This window comes from Eptatretus burgeri, unplaced genomic scaffold, assembly GCF_056783735.1.
Source record: "Eptatretus burgeri isolate ZD-2024b unplaced genomic scaffold, Ebu_testis_v1 Ebu_testis_scaffold_141, whole genome shotgun sequence".
NCBI classification, from domain to species: Eukaryota; Metazoa; Chordata; class Myxini; order Myxiniformes; family Myxinidae; genus Eptatretus; species Eptatretus burgeri.
In genome coordinates, this window is record NW_028222091.1 from 34786 (window position 1) to 49653 (window position 14868).

Sequence of the window (14868 nt, forward strand, 5' to 3'; positions counted from 1 at the left end):
GTAAGGCTGTGTACCACAAATGTGTATAGTAAGGGTGTGTACCACAAGTGTGTATAGAAAGGGTGTGTACCACATGTGTGTATAGTAAGGGTGTGTACCACAAGTGTATATAGTAAGGGTGTGTACCACAGGTGTGTATAGTAAGGCTGTGTACCACAAGTGTGTATAGTAAGGCTGTGTACCACAGGTGTGTATAGTAAGGCTGTGTACCACAGGTGTGTATAGTAAGGGTGTGTACCACAAGTGTGTATAGTAAGGGTGTGTACCACAAGTGTGTATAGTAAGGCTGTGTACCACAAGTGTGTATAGTAAGGGTGTGTACCACAGGTGTGTATAGTAAGGGTGTGTACTACAGGTGTGTATAGTAAGGGTGTGTACCACAAGGTTGTATAGTAAGGGTGTGTACCACAAGGTTGTATAGTAAGGCTGTGTACCACAGGTGTGTATAGCAAGGCAGTGTACCACAAGTGTGTATAGTAAGGGTGTGTACCACAAGTGTGTATAGTAAGGGTGTGTACCACAAGTGTGTATAGAAAGGGTGTGCACCACAAGTGTGTATAGTAAGGGTGTGTACCACAAGTGTATATAGTAAGGGTGTGCACCACAGGTGTGTATAGTAAGGCTGTGTACCACAAGTGTGTATAGTAAGGGTGTGTACCACAAGTGTGTATAGAAAGGGTGTGTACCACATGTGTGTATAGCAAGGGTGTGTACCACAAGTGTATATAGTAAGGGTGTGTACCACAGGTGTGTATAGTAAGGCTGTGTACCACAAGTGTGTATAGTAAGGCTGTGTACCACAGGTGTGTATAGTAAGGCTGTGTACCACAGGTGTGTATAGTAAGGGTGTGTACCACAAGTGTGTATAGTAAGGGTGTGTACCACAAGTGTGTATAGTAAGGGTGTGTACCACAAGTGTGTATAGTCAGGCTGTGTACCACAAGTGTGTATAGTAAGGGTGTGTATCACAGGTGTGTATAGTAAGGGTGTGTACAAGTGTGTATAGTAAGGGTGTGTACCACAAGTGTGTATACAGGAATATATACCCCTACACTGGCACCTGCTGATAGCAAAGGCGAAACTCTGGTGATGACTAAGAACAGGAATGTGTGGGATATCAGCATACACAGTTTTCCCAAGGACATGCTGTTGTGCAGCTGCAGAGCCATAAAGGGTTATCAAAGACATAGTGAAAACAGCATGATACATTTGAAGCAACATTTTAAAGCAAGGTTTGAATCCTGACAGCTGATTAATATACAACTATTGACTATTGATTATTCAATTATGGCTCAAATATGACCACCTCGCATATCATCATCATAACAGTTCCCTCCTTGCTCATATTTGACCATACCCAGCCATACCTGATACTCACCAACCGAGTGGATCCCTATTTGGTTCCTGTAGCAGCTACCCCTAGGCCCCCGTGCCTGCCAAACGGGATTTGCAAATGCCGTGGATAGCCATCAACATTCCCCAAATGAGAAGTCCCCAACTGCCGGTGGTTCAGGTTAGCTTCTGTTGCCTTTTGTCTTGCCCACTGCCACAAGTCTCCCATTAAGTTGTCATATACAAATTTGATGTTAAGTCCACACAATATTAAAGGCACTACAAGTCTATACAATATGAACAGCAACATTATTATTTCGGCAATTATACTCGACACTAATTACAACAATAATATTTACAATATGCAAATGTAATAATGGGTGAGCAGCACTGTGAGCGCTCAAGGCATGGTGTAAGCTCCTTTCTCAACTTGCGCTAGAATACAAAAGAGTCTCATGAGATGCATATTTACATATAAGGGTCATACAAGTATTTTCCATACATGCCTTCACTACCTGGTATTGTCCATTTTCCACGATTATGCATATGCTAGTCAAAACACTGCCACATCTATCATAAACCTCCATCAGCATTTTACTTGTAGATTTCCTTTCTTTCTTGTTACAACTTCCTGTATCTTCGTGTGTAGTGAGATGTGTGAGTCCATGTTTGGCTTACCTTTTCACTTGAAAGTTCGTTGAGTAATCAGTAATACCTGGAAGAGTCTTCCCCAGGGCGCCCTCCGCCAGAACACCTTGTTGGCTCCTCAGCTGGTGGGGGTCGGGTCTGGTTGTGGCCCCATACAGAGGTCCTCGGGGTCTTCCTCCATGAGTTCGCTGTTAATTATTATGATGGCCTGGGTGAGGGGTGAGGCTTCACAGCATTTCTTTAGACAAATGGAAATGAGACGTGTTGTGATAATAAAGTGCCGTACTGTAATTGGCGGCAACGGAAATTGGGCGGATGTGGCAGCACTGTATATGAAGGTCAATGGCTGGTGATGACACGTATACCACGTACTCCATGGAAAGTCATGCTGGAACAGTAATGGTATGTTATATACAATATTAGGAATAATGTACTCTGAGGAATGTAATTGGGATTAGAGTATGGAGTTTAACTTCGTTATTATGTGATGCGTATGTGGTATTTGCCTTCCGTATTATGTGTACAAGTTATTGTATTTTGTTATTCTTACCCTATGTATATTTATGTTGTTGTAGATATGCGTATGGGTTTTGTGAGAATAAAGCCGATCGAAAAGGTTTATTGTTGATTACTACAACAATAATTTATTCTCACAAAACTTACCTGGTTACTTACCACCGAGCATATCATCATCATAACATTACCTCGATTATCAATGGAGTCAGCTTATTGGACACAGCTACAGCAACTCCTTGGGCAAGGTAACCACCAGAGCGACCAGACCAATAGTAGGTGGAACCACCCGCCATGATCTCGCCGCAATCCGGTCTTCGAACCTCAGAGAGAGCTGCAATCCCGATGTTCAAACGCTTGAGCTCAGATGATAACGGAGACAGGTGATCATCCTCTCTTCGGCAAAGGACGTTCCAGGCACCCACCCGAAGGGACCACCTCAGGTTCATCCAAGGAGACCGCCGTCTGGTGGACGACACCTCAGCACCACAATATGACCAGGGAAAGTTACCCCGTGGTTTCCCTCCTGTTATCTGAGAGTGGGGGTCCCCAAGGCTTTGCCCCAATCCCGAAATCCTGTGAGCTGCACACGAGGAATTCCCACCGAGTGGGTTTTTCCTTTTGGAATGTTTTGTGGAATGAAGGGTTTTCCGGTGGCCAGAGTACAAATCCCGCCACTAACCTCCTAATAAGAAGTAACCCACCTGCAGGAGGACGTCCACAGACACAGATGGACACGAGATCTGGATGGCCGTTGGCTCACAAGGAGCTCCTCCGCCCTTTAATCGAGATCTCCTGTCATCCATTTCCCCAGAGAGGATAATAACATGACCCTTCCTGCTGCTTCGGTCGGGAGTGAACGTTTCCTCGTCACAAAAATGAACAATTAAATGAACAATGAAACAGGACAAATCATCCACATCAGCAGCTCCAATGGTGAGTGGCTGTGAGCTACTCTAACGGTGAGTGGCTGTGAGCAGCTCTAACGGTGTGTGTGTGTGTGTGTGTGTGTGTGTGTGTGTGTGTGTGTGTGTGTGTGTGTGTGTGTGTGTGTGTGTGTGTGTGTGTGTGTGTGTGTGTGTGTGTGTGTGTGTGTGTGTGTGTGTGTGTGTGTGTGTGTGTGTGTGTGTGTGTGTGTGTGTCTCTGCGACCGCCGTTTCTCGACAACCGCCGGTCCGATCTGATTGAAACTTGCCAGGAATATTGCCGGGGACGTGCGGATGTGCCTTTTCGAGGTTTGATATTAATCGGATAAGCGGTTGCCAAGTTACGGCCATTTATCTGTCAACCAATGACAAGACACTGTGCTATGACATCACGAATGACGTCACAATTAATGTTTATTTATTTCTTTCTTTTTGCACGATTGACGGTCTGATCTGATTGAAACTTGCCAAGAATATTGCTGGGGACCCGCGGATGTGCCTTTTCAAGGTTTGATATTAATCGGATCAGCGGTTCCCAAGTTATGGCCATTTACCTGTCAACCAATGACAAGACACGGTGCTATGACGTCACGAACGACGTCACAATTAATGTTTATATATATATATATATATATATATATATATATATATATATATATATATATATATATATACATATATATTGGCACGATTGACGGTCTAATCTGATTGAAACTTGCCAGGAATATTGCTGGGGACCCGCGGATGTGCCTTTTTCAAGGTTTGATATTGTTACGGCTGTGGAAATTCGCAATACACCATAAAGGGTCCTTAGATCAGTTATAACGCTAAGTTCATGTGTAGTTAGTCCACACCTGTTGTTTAGGGGGAATATGTGCGATTCATCCGGGCTGCGACGCTTTGAGTTCACCATTTTTCTTTTTCTCTGTCGTTATTTTGGATCCAACAACCTCAAACCAACCAACGACAATGGCAAAAAAAGAAACCTGCGCTATTGCGCAGGTTAGCGCACCCCTCTGCGGTGCCAAAGCTGGCAAGGGAAGGGGGCAGGGCAGCTCTCTCCCCATTGGTGGAGGCCTGGCGTGAGGCGGTCGGAGTGGGGGCACGCCCCCCTTCGAGAGCCTTGTGGAAACGCCTCGAAGGGAGGTGGAGCCACGAACGGGGCGGAGCCCCACGCGGCGAAGGGCGGAGCCCCGCCTTACAAAAAGGCAAACGGACGCGAGGCTCACTCTCTCTGGTCGTGGCTCATGTTGGCTGAAGCTCTCTCCGGAAAAGGCACCAGCTCTCTCTCTCGCTCTCTCTCGAAAAAGGCTCGGTCTCTCTCCTTGGGTCTCGCTCTCCAAAGCGCTCCCTTCCTCCTCTCTCGTTCCTGCGCTCGTGGCCCGGCGCGGCCTGTTGGTTGAGACGCAGACGGGAGGCGCCGCAATGCGGCCTGTGGTGGACCTGCGCGTCTGGACGAGGGGTTCCGGAGAGGGTTCGCCGGCCGCGTGGGAGGCCGGAAACAGGCGCGACCATGCTGACGGTAGTAGGAGAGGAGGACCATTTCGGTCCATGAGGGAAGTCACTTCTTTTCTTTTCTTTTCTTTTCAGGCTTTTGTATGTGTGTTTGTGGCGCCAGTCTTGCAAAGTAAAACCTGTATAAGTGACTGTGCTGTAAATAATTGCCTTTTATTCGGTCGTAGTGCTTTCCTTTGTTCCTATTTGCCTGCTTTTGTTCCTATTTGCCTGCTTACGTGTGTGAAATAAAAGTGTGCTTGTCCAATTGTTCCCCCGTTTCGCTTCGTCCTTTCCTTTGTTGAATCTCCATTTTGCATCACGTAAGGGATTGATAGTGGGTTTAAAACACCCGGTAACTAATCTGAACCGTCAAGGTCGACGATAACTCCGCTCGGTTATCCCTGTAGCACGGAACGAGCCGCTTAAGCGGTTCGTGTCCGGAGTCGACCTGTGGCGTGGTACAACCCCTCGGTAGGTTACCCGTGCGAGTACTCAGGTATATCGACTTTCGGCGATTCACCCTATTTTGCGCGGGTAGAATGCTGACTGGGTTGTGGTGAGGTTAAACCCCCACCCATGACGAGCTCCTTGGCGATAGTTCCAAGAGGGTCACGACTGAATTGTCCGTTCCGGTGGGCGAAGCGTCGCGATTCGAGTTACGTGGCCGATCGCACGCCGGGCGGGCGAAATTTGTCACAATATTAATCGGACAAGCGGTTCCCAAGTTACGGCCATTTATCTGTCAACATCACAAATGACGTCACAATTAATATTTAATTATTTATTTATTTTTTTGCACGATTGACATCACAATTCTTCTTCTTCTTCGTTTGGTATGACATCACAATCGACACTGGGGACCTGAGTATGTGCCTTTTCAAGGTTTGATATCGTTCTTCATCCGTTTCAGCTGTTTCCCAAGGTTTGAAAGCTGTTTTTTCCAAAGGTTTGAATTAATTGTTCAAATTATTAATTAATCCCAAGGTTTGAATTTTCCCAAGGGAAAGAGCTGTTTCCCAAGGGTTTGAAAGCTGTTTTTTTCCAAGGTTTGAATTAATTGTTGTGCTTGGTAGACATTTGTGAATACATTTACAGAGAGAGCAGCGAGAGAGGAGGGGCGAGAGAGGGGGCGAGAGAGGGCGAGAGAGAGAGGGGGCGTCACAATTCAAGAGAGGGGAGAGAGGGGGACGAGAGAGGGGGAGCGAGAGAGAGGGCGTCACAATTCAAGAGAGGGGGGTAGAGGAGGAGGCGAGAGAGTAGGGTGGGAGAGGGGGTGTGAGAGGAGGGGTGAGAGTGGGGGCGAGAGAGAGGGGCGAGAGAGAGGAGGGAGGAGAGAGGAGGGGCGAGACTTGAGGGGAGAGAGGAGGAGCGTCACAATTCTTCTTCTTCTTCGTTTGATATGACGTCACAATTGACGCTGGGGACCTGAGTATGTTTCCCAGGTGTTTCCGAAGTTATGGCCATTTATGATATGGTTGGTCCGATCTAATTGAAACAATGCCCCAATCCAGTCGTCGTTTACGAGAGTGAAGGAACGAAGCTGCACATACTGGCACGCACCTACGGGCACGCACCTACGGGCCCGCACTCGTTTAACTAAAAAATGTCTGAAAATCAAATGAACCACCATGGATTTATAATGGAAACAATGTACACGGACGGGTCATCATGTTCTCCGATTTGAACCAGGACGTTAAAACTTTCAGGGTCTCTCCCCCCCCCCCTTTCCAACATCCTCTCAAAATCCCCCATGAACCATCACCACCACAATACCCACCACCATCCCACACCACGCCTCCACAATACCCACCACCATCCCACACCGCGTCTCCACAATACTCACAACCATCCTACACCGCGCCTCCACAATACTCACAACCATCCCACACCACTCCTCCACAATACTCACGACCATCCCCCCTCCACAATATACCATCCCACCCTCCCCCCTCCACCCTCTCTCCCCCTCCACAATACTCACAACCATCCCACACCGCCCCTCCACAATACCCACCACCATCCCACACCACGCCTCCACAATACTCACAACCATCCCACACCACACCTCCACAATACTCACAACCATCCCACACCGCCCTCCACAATACCCACCACCATCCCACACCGCGCCTCCACAATACTCACAACCATCCCACACCGCGCCTCCACAATACTCACAACCATCCCACCCCCTCCACAATACCCACCACCATCCCACACCACGCCTGCACAATACTCACAACCATCCCACACCGCGCCTCCGCAATACTCACAACCATCCCACACCCCCTCCACAATACTCACGACCATCCCCCCTCCACAATATACCATCCCACCCTCCCCCTCCACCCTCTCTCCCCTCCACTAGACTCACAACCATCCCACACAGCACCTCCACAATACTCACAACCATCCCACACCGCCCGTCCACAATACTCAAAACCATCCCACACCCCCTCCACAATACCCACCACCATCCCACACCGCGCCTCCACAATACTCACAACCATCCCACACCCCCCTCCACAATACTCACAACCATCCCACACCGCGCCTCCACAATACAACCATCCACACCCCCTCCACAATACCCACCACCATCCCACACCGCGCCTCCACAATACTCACAACCATCCCACACCGCGCCTCCACAATACAACCATCCACAACCCACCACCATCCCACACCGCACCTCCACAATACTCACAACCATCCCACACCGCGCCTCCACAATACTCACAACCATCCCACACCGCGCCTCCACAATACCCACCACCATCCCACACCGCCCCTCCACAATACAAACCATCCCACACCCCCCTCCACAATACCCACCACCATCCCACACCGCGCCTGCACAATACTCAACCATCCCACACCGCGCCTCCACAATACTCACAACCATCCCACACCGCGCCTCCACAATACAACCATCCCCCTCCACAATATACCATCCCATCCCACATCCACATCACAACCATCCCACACCGCCCTCCACAATACTCACAACCATCCCACCCCCTCCACAATACACACCATCCCACACCGCTTCACAATACAACCATCCCACACCGCGCCTCCACAATACAACCATCCACACACCCCCTCCACAATACTCACAACCATCCCACACCCCCTCCACAATACTCACGACCATCCCACACCCCCTCCACAATACTCACGACCATCCCCCTCCACAATATGCCATCCCACCCTCCCCCTCCACCCTCTCCCCCTCCACAATCCCCTGGGGTCGGACATCGACGTGTCACGGACATGATGGTGGGACACTGCACGAACACAAATGGTATCCGGGAAAAGTACGAAACCGGACGATCCCGTAACATACACGACACCCGGTCAGCCTGTGACGGTGGGACAAAGCATTCGTCCCCCATTTTGTCCGCGGTGTCCGTGCTGTCGGGCGATAACGAGTATTTCTGCCCAAATTATGTATAAACCGATTAATCTATTAATACACAATCCTCCTTTATAACCGTTCATAGAACGGGAAATCAAACCGTCCCGAGATGAAGTGATCACGTGATCATCGTTTCCATCTTCCCCACTAACACGTCACGTGATCATCGTTTCCATATTCCCCACTAACACATCACGTGACCAGCGTTTCCCTCTTCCCCACTAACACATCACGTGACCAGCGTTTCCCTCTTCCCGACGAACACGTCACGTGACCAGCGTTTCCCTCTCCCCGACGAACACGTCACGTGATCATCGTTTCCATCTTCCCCACTAACACATCACGTGATCATCGTTTCCATATTCCCCGACTAGCATGTCACGTGACCATCGTTTCCATATTCCCCACTAACACGTCACGTGACCATCGTTTCCATATTCCCCGACTAACACATCACGTGACCAGCGTTTCCATCTTCCCCATTAACACGTCACGTGACCATCGTTTCATTATTCCCCGACTACAACGTCACGTGACCAGCGTTTCCCTCTTCCCCACTAACACGTCACGTGACCAACGTTTCCCTCTTCCCCACTAACACGTCACGTGATCATCGTTTCCATCTTCCCCACGCACACGTCACGTGATCATCGTTTCCCTCTTCCCCACTAACACGTCACGTGATCATCGTTTCCATATTCCCCACCAACACGTTCCGCCAACTTTGTTTGAATCGCTCCCACAAGGCCCCAAACGATTCGGCTCCACAGTTCCCCCGAAATCGTTTCCTTCACTCATTTTGTCTCCAATAGTTTATCTTCAAAATCCCAACGGTCACTTCCAACATCCTGAGGACCTTCAGAGTTGTTACTGAGGGTGAAATGAGCATCAGAATCCAAGGTCGACGACTATCCGATCAAGGTGTGACGTCACGGGCGAAATCGTAAATCAACCCTCTCTCACCTTTTTCATCCACACTGTGATTGGCAAGCTGCCAATCCTTGTTGTGAGATGAAGCCGCCGTGGAGAGAACACCAAACCAGCTTGTTTCACTCACTCGTTCACTCTTACCGGCCTTATCTCAGCGCTCGGATATCAAGCCATCATGGCGACCACGCCCTCCCTATCCCCCACGTGTCTCATTCACTTCCTGCGCCATGGTGACCACGCCCCTCCCATTCCCCCCACGTGTCTCATTCACGTCCTGCGCCATGGTGACCACGCCCCTCCCATTCCCCCACCGCGCGTGTCTCAGTGACGTCCCGCACCATGGTGACCACGCCTCCTCCCATTCCCCCTGTCGCATTGACGTCCCACGTATTGGTGACCACGCCCCTCCCATTCCCCCCCCCCCGCGCGTGTCTCAGTGACGTCCCGCATCATGGTGACCACGCCTCCTCCAATTCCCCCTGTCGCATTGACGTCCCACGTATTGGTGACCACGCCCCTCCCATTCCCCCCCGCGCGTGTCTCAGTGACGTCCCGCACCATGGTGACCACGCCTCCTCCAATTTCCCCCTGTCGCATTGACGTCCCACGTATTGGTGACCACGCCCTCCCATTCCCCCCCCCCCGCGCGTGTCTCAGTGACGTCCCGCATCATGGTGACCACGCCTCCTCCAATTCCCCCCTGTCGCATTGACGTCCCACGTATTGGTGACCACGCCCCTTCCCATTCCCCCCCGCGCGTGTCTCAGTGACGTCCCGCACCATGGTGACCACGCCTCCTCCAATTTCCCCCTGTCGCATTGACGTCCCACGTATTGGTGACACGCCCCCTCCCATTTCCTCCCCCACGTGTCTCATTCACGTCCTGCGTCATGGTGACCACGCCCCCTCTCTATCCCCCCACGTGTCTCATTCACATCCCGCGTCATGGTGACCACGCCCCTCCCAATCCCCCAGCAGACGAAGGATCTTTTCTAGTTTATTCTCGGCATATTTCACCTTCGTTAACGATTTATTAATCAAATGACGTCATATTGTACTTCACAAACATTCTGCTCTGTTCACCCGATCGTTTGCGTGAGCTCGTCTTCCATCTGCCGAGAAGTCAGCTCACCACAACCTTCACCAGACAACCTCTTCTTCTTCTTCTTCCTCTTCTTCTTCTTCTTCTTCTTCAAAGGGCACGATTATTCCCACGGTTTTGTGGGCGTGGACGGTGGGGGGGAGCTTGGTTCAAGTCTTTCACGAACCGGCTGGCCAGGCCTGACGTTCGCCTCAGGTTCGGGCAAGAATTTAGAATTTGGCCAGGGTGCCGGAGATAGCTCGCCTACTCTTCGCGAGTAGGAAACGGTGGTGTGTTTAACGTGAACCAACTCATGTCAGCAGATGGGACGCCCGGCTTAAAGGCGGCACACACCCTGCCCGTGAAAGGCCGGGATGATGGTTCATGGCTGGTGCAGGATTCGAACATGGGCTCGACAGCTTCGTGGCAGCGATCACGTGGTTATCTGTGTTTGTGTGTTTTCAGGACCATCCCGAGGTGGGAAGGCACCTTTGTGCTCCAAATACCTATGACGTCATGAGCATTCCAGAGTGACCTTCAAAATGAAGGTGAGCATGCTCATGCTACAGGTAGGGAGATAACCAGAGAGGCTTCAAAATGAAGGTCCCTGGTTCGAGTTTCAACATGCCAGCGGTTTCAATCACGTGATCGCAATAAAATGAGGAGAAAAAGTTTTTTTTCTGAAAGTAATTTCTCGAGGCGGGGGGGGTGTTGGGAAACAAAGACCCCATGTTGCCCAGATGTTCGTGCGGGATGAATGTTACCTATTAAGTGTTAACACCTCTCCCACAACCTGGTCCTTTTTACATTTGTTTCGAGTTACTCGTTAAACCGTTACGGTAGTTATCAAAAAAAGCGCCGTCACCTCAACGTTTGAGTAGTTTTAACAAACGGGTATAAATTAATAAAACGTTAAACACGATTTGTCTTTTCAAACGCATCCTCATGACGTCAGAATTACGTCACAATAAAGAAAAAAAGAAGAAGAAGAAGCGTCAATTTGAAGCAAATTGTTGTGTTCGTGAAGATTTCCTTTCATCCACTAAAACATGGTGAGTTCGGAGTCTCGGTTTAATTAAGTTTACTTGGTTCGGGTCGTCACATGACCCGCCAAGACCTCCACGTTCCTCCATTCCCACGGAGCCTCCATCAGCAGCCTCCTCCCCGTGAGGTACTTGTTGTTGATTTATTTATATATATTGAGTCCTTTGTTCTCGGATCTTCGATGTTTTGTTCGTTGTAAACACTTTGATTATTTCGTGAATTCGCGATTCCTTGTAACGAGCTCAAATGAGCTCAGATCCTCGTCCTCTCAATGATGACGTCATAAAAACGAATATGACGTCATTGTGATGCATCAGGATTGCGATAAATTATCTGTGCTAATTGCCCGGCTTGATTCCCGCAAACAAAATTCAAACGGCTTTCCTAGTTTCGGAGATATTGGTATAGGCGATTTCCATTGGCGGCGATATTATGACGTCAACATTTTTTTTTCGGAAGAATTTCCAAATTCGGAGATGGTTCCTGTCTGCGCGTGGGCTTTCTTCATATACATGGCAAGTTTCACGAAGATCCGATGAAAACTCTGGGTTGTGAAACAAAAAATGTCCAAAAAAATAGGAATGACGTCATAAAAATTGATATGACGTCATAGTGATGATGTATCATATGTGCGGTAATTCATCTCTGCTAATGCCCCGTTCGATTCCCTCAAACAGAATTCAAAAAGCTCACCTAGTATCGGAGATAATTTTTTCGGCGATTTCCATTGGCGGAGATATTTTTGACGTCATAACTTTTTTTTTCTCGGAGGAATTTTCAAAATCGGAGATGGTTACTGTCTGCGCAGGGTATTTTTCCATATACATGCCAAGTTTCAGGAAGTTTCGATGAAATCTGTAGGATGTGAAACAAAAAAGTCCACAAGAAGAAGAAGAAGATGAAGAAGAACAACGTGAGTAAGACGAAGATCCTCCGTGAGATCCAAAAAAGTTTGTTGTTGTTGTTGTTGTTGTTGTTGTTGTTGTTGTTGTTTATCCCCGCACGTGCACTTCCTTCCTCCCACTTCTTGTAAATGTGAAACAATATTACTACTGCAAGCATTATTTATTATTTTAATGTTGACCAATGGTGTGCTCACAAATGAAGGCACGTGATTTCCGTTGACCAATGAGCATTGAGCGATGGGGATTTCCAGGTCCCTTGGAGAGGAAACCCTGAAAACGTTTCCTGATTCGGGATTCGAACCTTTTCGCGATATTTATCGATTCCGAGGCGACATTTATGGAGCCAAAAACGATATATAGCACCACGACGTGTCAGAACAATTGTGGACGGATTCGGACCAAACTTGGTGCATGAGTCGGGTAGGTGACGAGAACAAGGCGATTCGATTTTGTTTCAGGTCCGAATCCAGATCGGGCCCATCAGTGGGACACAAAAGGTGGACTGTTCCACCGGTGGGATGCATGCGCTCGACCGAGTGTCCTCTTTCTGAACCTCCAGTTTTAAGGTAACTTACCTTCATCGTGACGTCGAGCTTGTAACCGTTCTTCAGATGAAGTGCGCACCGGAACTTATGGACCACTCTTCCACCCCGATTAACTCATTTCGGGTAAAGAGGACCCATCCAATAACTACGCACGGGGCCACCGTTGGAAGGGACATCGTGGACCCGGTTGAAGACCGCATCCGTAAGCAGGGATACCGGAAAGAATCGTTTCTTCCAAATAACCTCTGAATGTTTTATTTATCTCATCTCGACTTGGAGGGACTTTATGGCCTCCTGTTGGTCCAGCAGTGATAGGCGAGTCCACAGGAGGTTTAAGGAACCTTCTGTACACACGAACACCATCGCTGTACCAAAAGGAAGTCCCCTTGCAGGTCCTGTCATTTGAACCAACTGTGGTGTACTGATAGAAGATGCTTAGCAGGCAGACACGATGCGGGGGAACAGTCGAGCCGGGCTGTGTTGCACAAGCGCGAGCGCGGGCGTACTTTGCCCGCGGCTCTCCTTTATTACGTATTCAGCACACTCACGAGCCGGGCGACTCCAGCATTACTACGACGCCTCAGGCGGCGCGCACACCTTATATTCCTTGCAGACCCGATGACCACAACGACCCCTCCTCCCATCATCATGCCCCGCCCTGCATGCCCGCAGGCTACACCACACTCCTCCCTCCTAAAACTATGATTATTAAATGATCACCATCATAATAAGCATAAACAGCACGAAGGACTACGGTATAATAGTAGACAAGGCACAAAAAATGAAAACAGCGAAGTATAACAGCACATCACATCATATAATGCGTGAAAGCGAGCTAATGGAGCTGCCACGGCCAGGTTCCGAAGACGGAGGTGCACACAGCACCTCCCAAACTCTGGCCGCGTTACCGATATGAAGCAGCAAGGCGAAAAGCACAGCAGCCCTACACAGCGGAATCGCCCCAGGCGGCTCATGCTGACATGGCCCTCGGCGAGGCCGTGGCGATCTCCCGAGCAAACCTCCCCGGCACCATCAAACGCCTCCGGCCCACTTCCCCCAGGCAGACCTGACGCAGATAAACATTCCGAGGCCGGAAGCCCGCTGTCTGGAAGCCGTGGCGCCAGCGCCAGCCTCGATCGACCTTGGATGGGGCGCTGAACAGCGCCGCTGGCTGGACGCACTCAATGCTCCAAAACAACCCACGCACCACAATCAGTTGAGACGCCAACGCCCGTCTAAACGGCCTTGAGCGAACACAGAGAGCTGCGCCCGCAACCAGAGGTGGGGGTAACGCCGACCAGCGCACCAGTCCTGGCTCCGAGTCGATCTCCGAGACCCACACGGCAGTTAGATGGTAGCAATTCCATTTAAACCACACTTCAACCATAGGCTCGTTATAAATCACTACGAACATCATTTGAACCATTGCAAACTCATTTTTCCGTACAGCGCGTTCTTTCGACCAAATCCCCGCACATGACAAAGCAACTACCCGCGGCCCAGGGCAATGGAAGGCCAACCCAACCTTTTTATTCGCCACCACCGCTCCCAAAGCCACCACATCACATTGATCATAATACAAATCCCATCGATTGATCTCCACCAAACCCACTCTCACACGGGAACTGCTGGCATTTATTTCAACAACGTTAAACTGCATCACTAGAGCAAGGAAAAACAAATATGCAATGAACAGCAACCCACAACCCACATCACGAGTCCGTCTCTTGGTTGTCGACTCGATGTTGTGACTCGCGACTTCCTTTAACGCCACGGGCTCACCGCAACCTATTGAAGCTGCCCGAACAACACCGGCGCGCATTGCCTCACGAACGCTGCCGAAGCGCGGGAACTCATCGCGAGAGCTGATACGGCTCTCGCCGCTCCCGAACCGTACATCACCGCCGCAGGCAGCAACGAACGGCCGCTCCCGTTGCATCGACGCGGCTCCCGCCGCCAGAACCTCGCCCTCGGTACTCGACGAAGGCATCGAAGAGAGCACCGGCACACCTGGAGGTACGAACCG

The 14868-nt window shown here is 49.8% G+C and overlaps 1 protein-coding gene across 1 annotated transcript; it reads right to left on the reverse strand.

Moving 5' to 3' along the window:
- Positions 1-238: 238 nt before the first annotated feature.
- LOC147007479 (uncharacterized) lies at positions 239-9502 on the reverse strand (the record flags this gene model as incomplete). The annotated part of the gene is made up of 3 exons (XM_085867061.1): positions 9301-9502; positions 2659-2958; positions 239-1306 (listed from the first exon to the last, which is right to left on the reverse strand). A coding segment is annotated over exon 3 (983 nt), but the record flags the coding sequence as incomplete, so codon positions are not given.
- Between the last annotated feature and the right edge of the window lie 5366 nt (positions 9503-14868).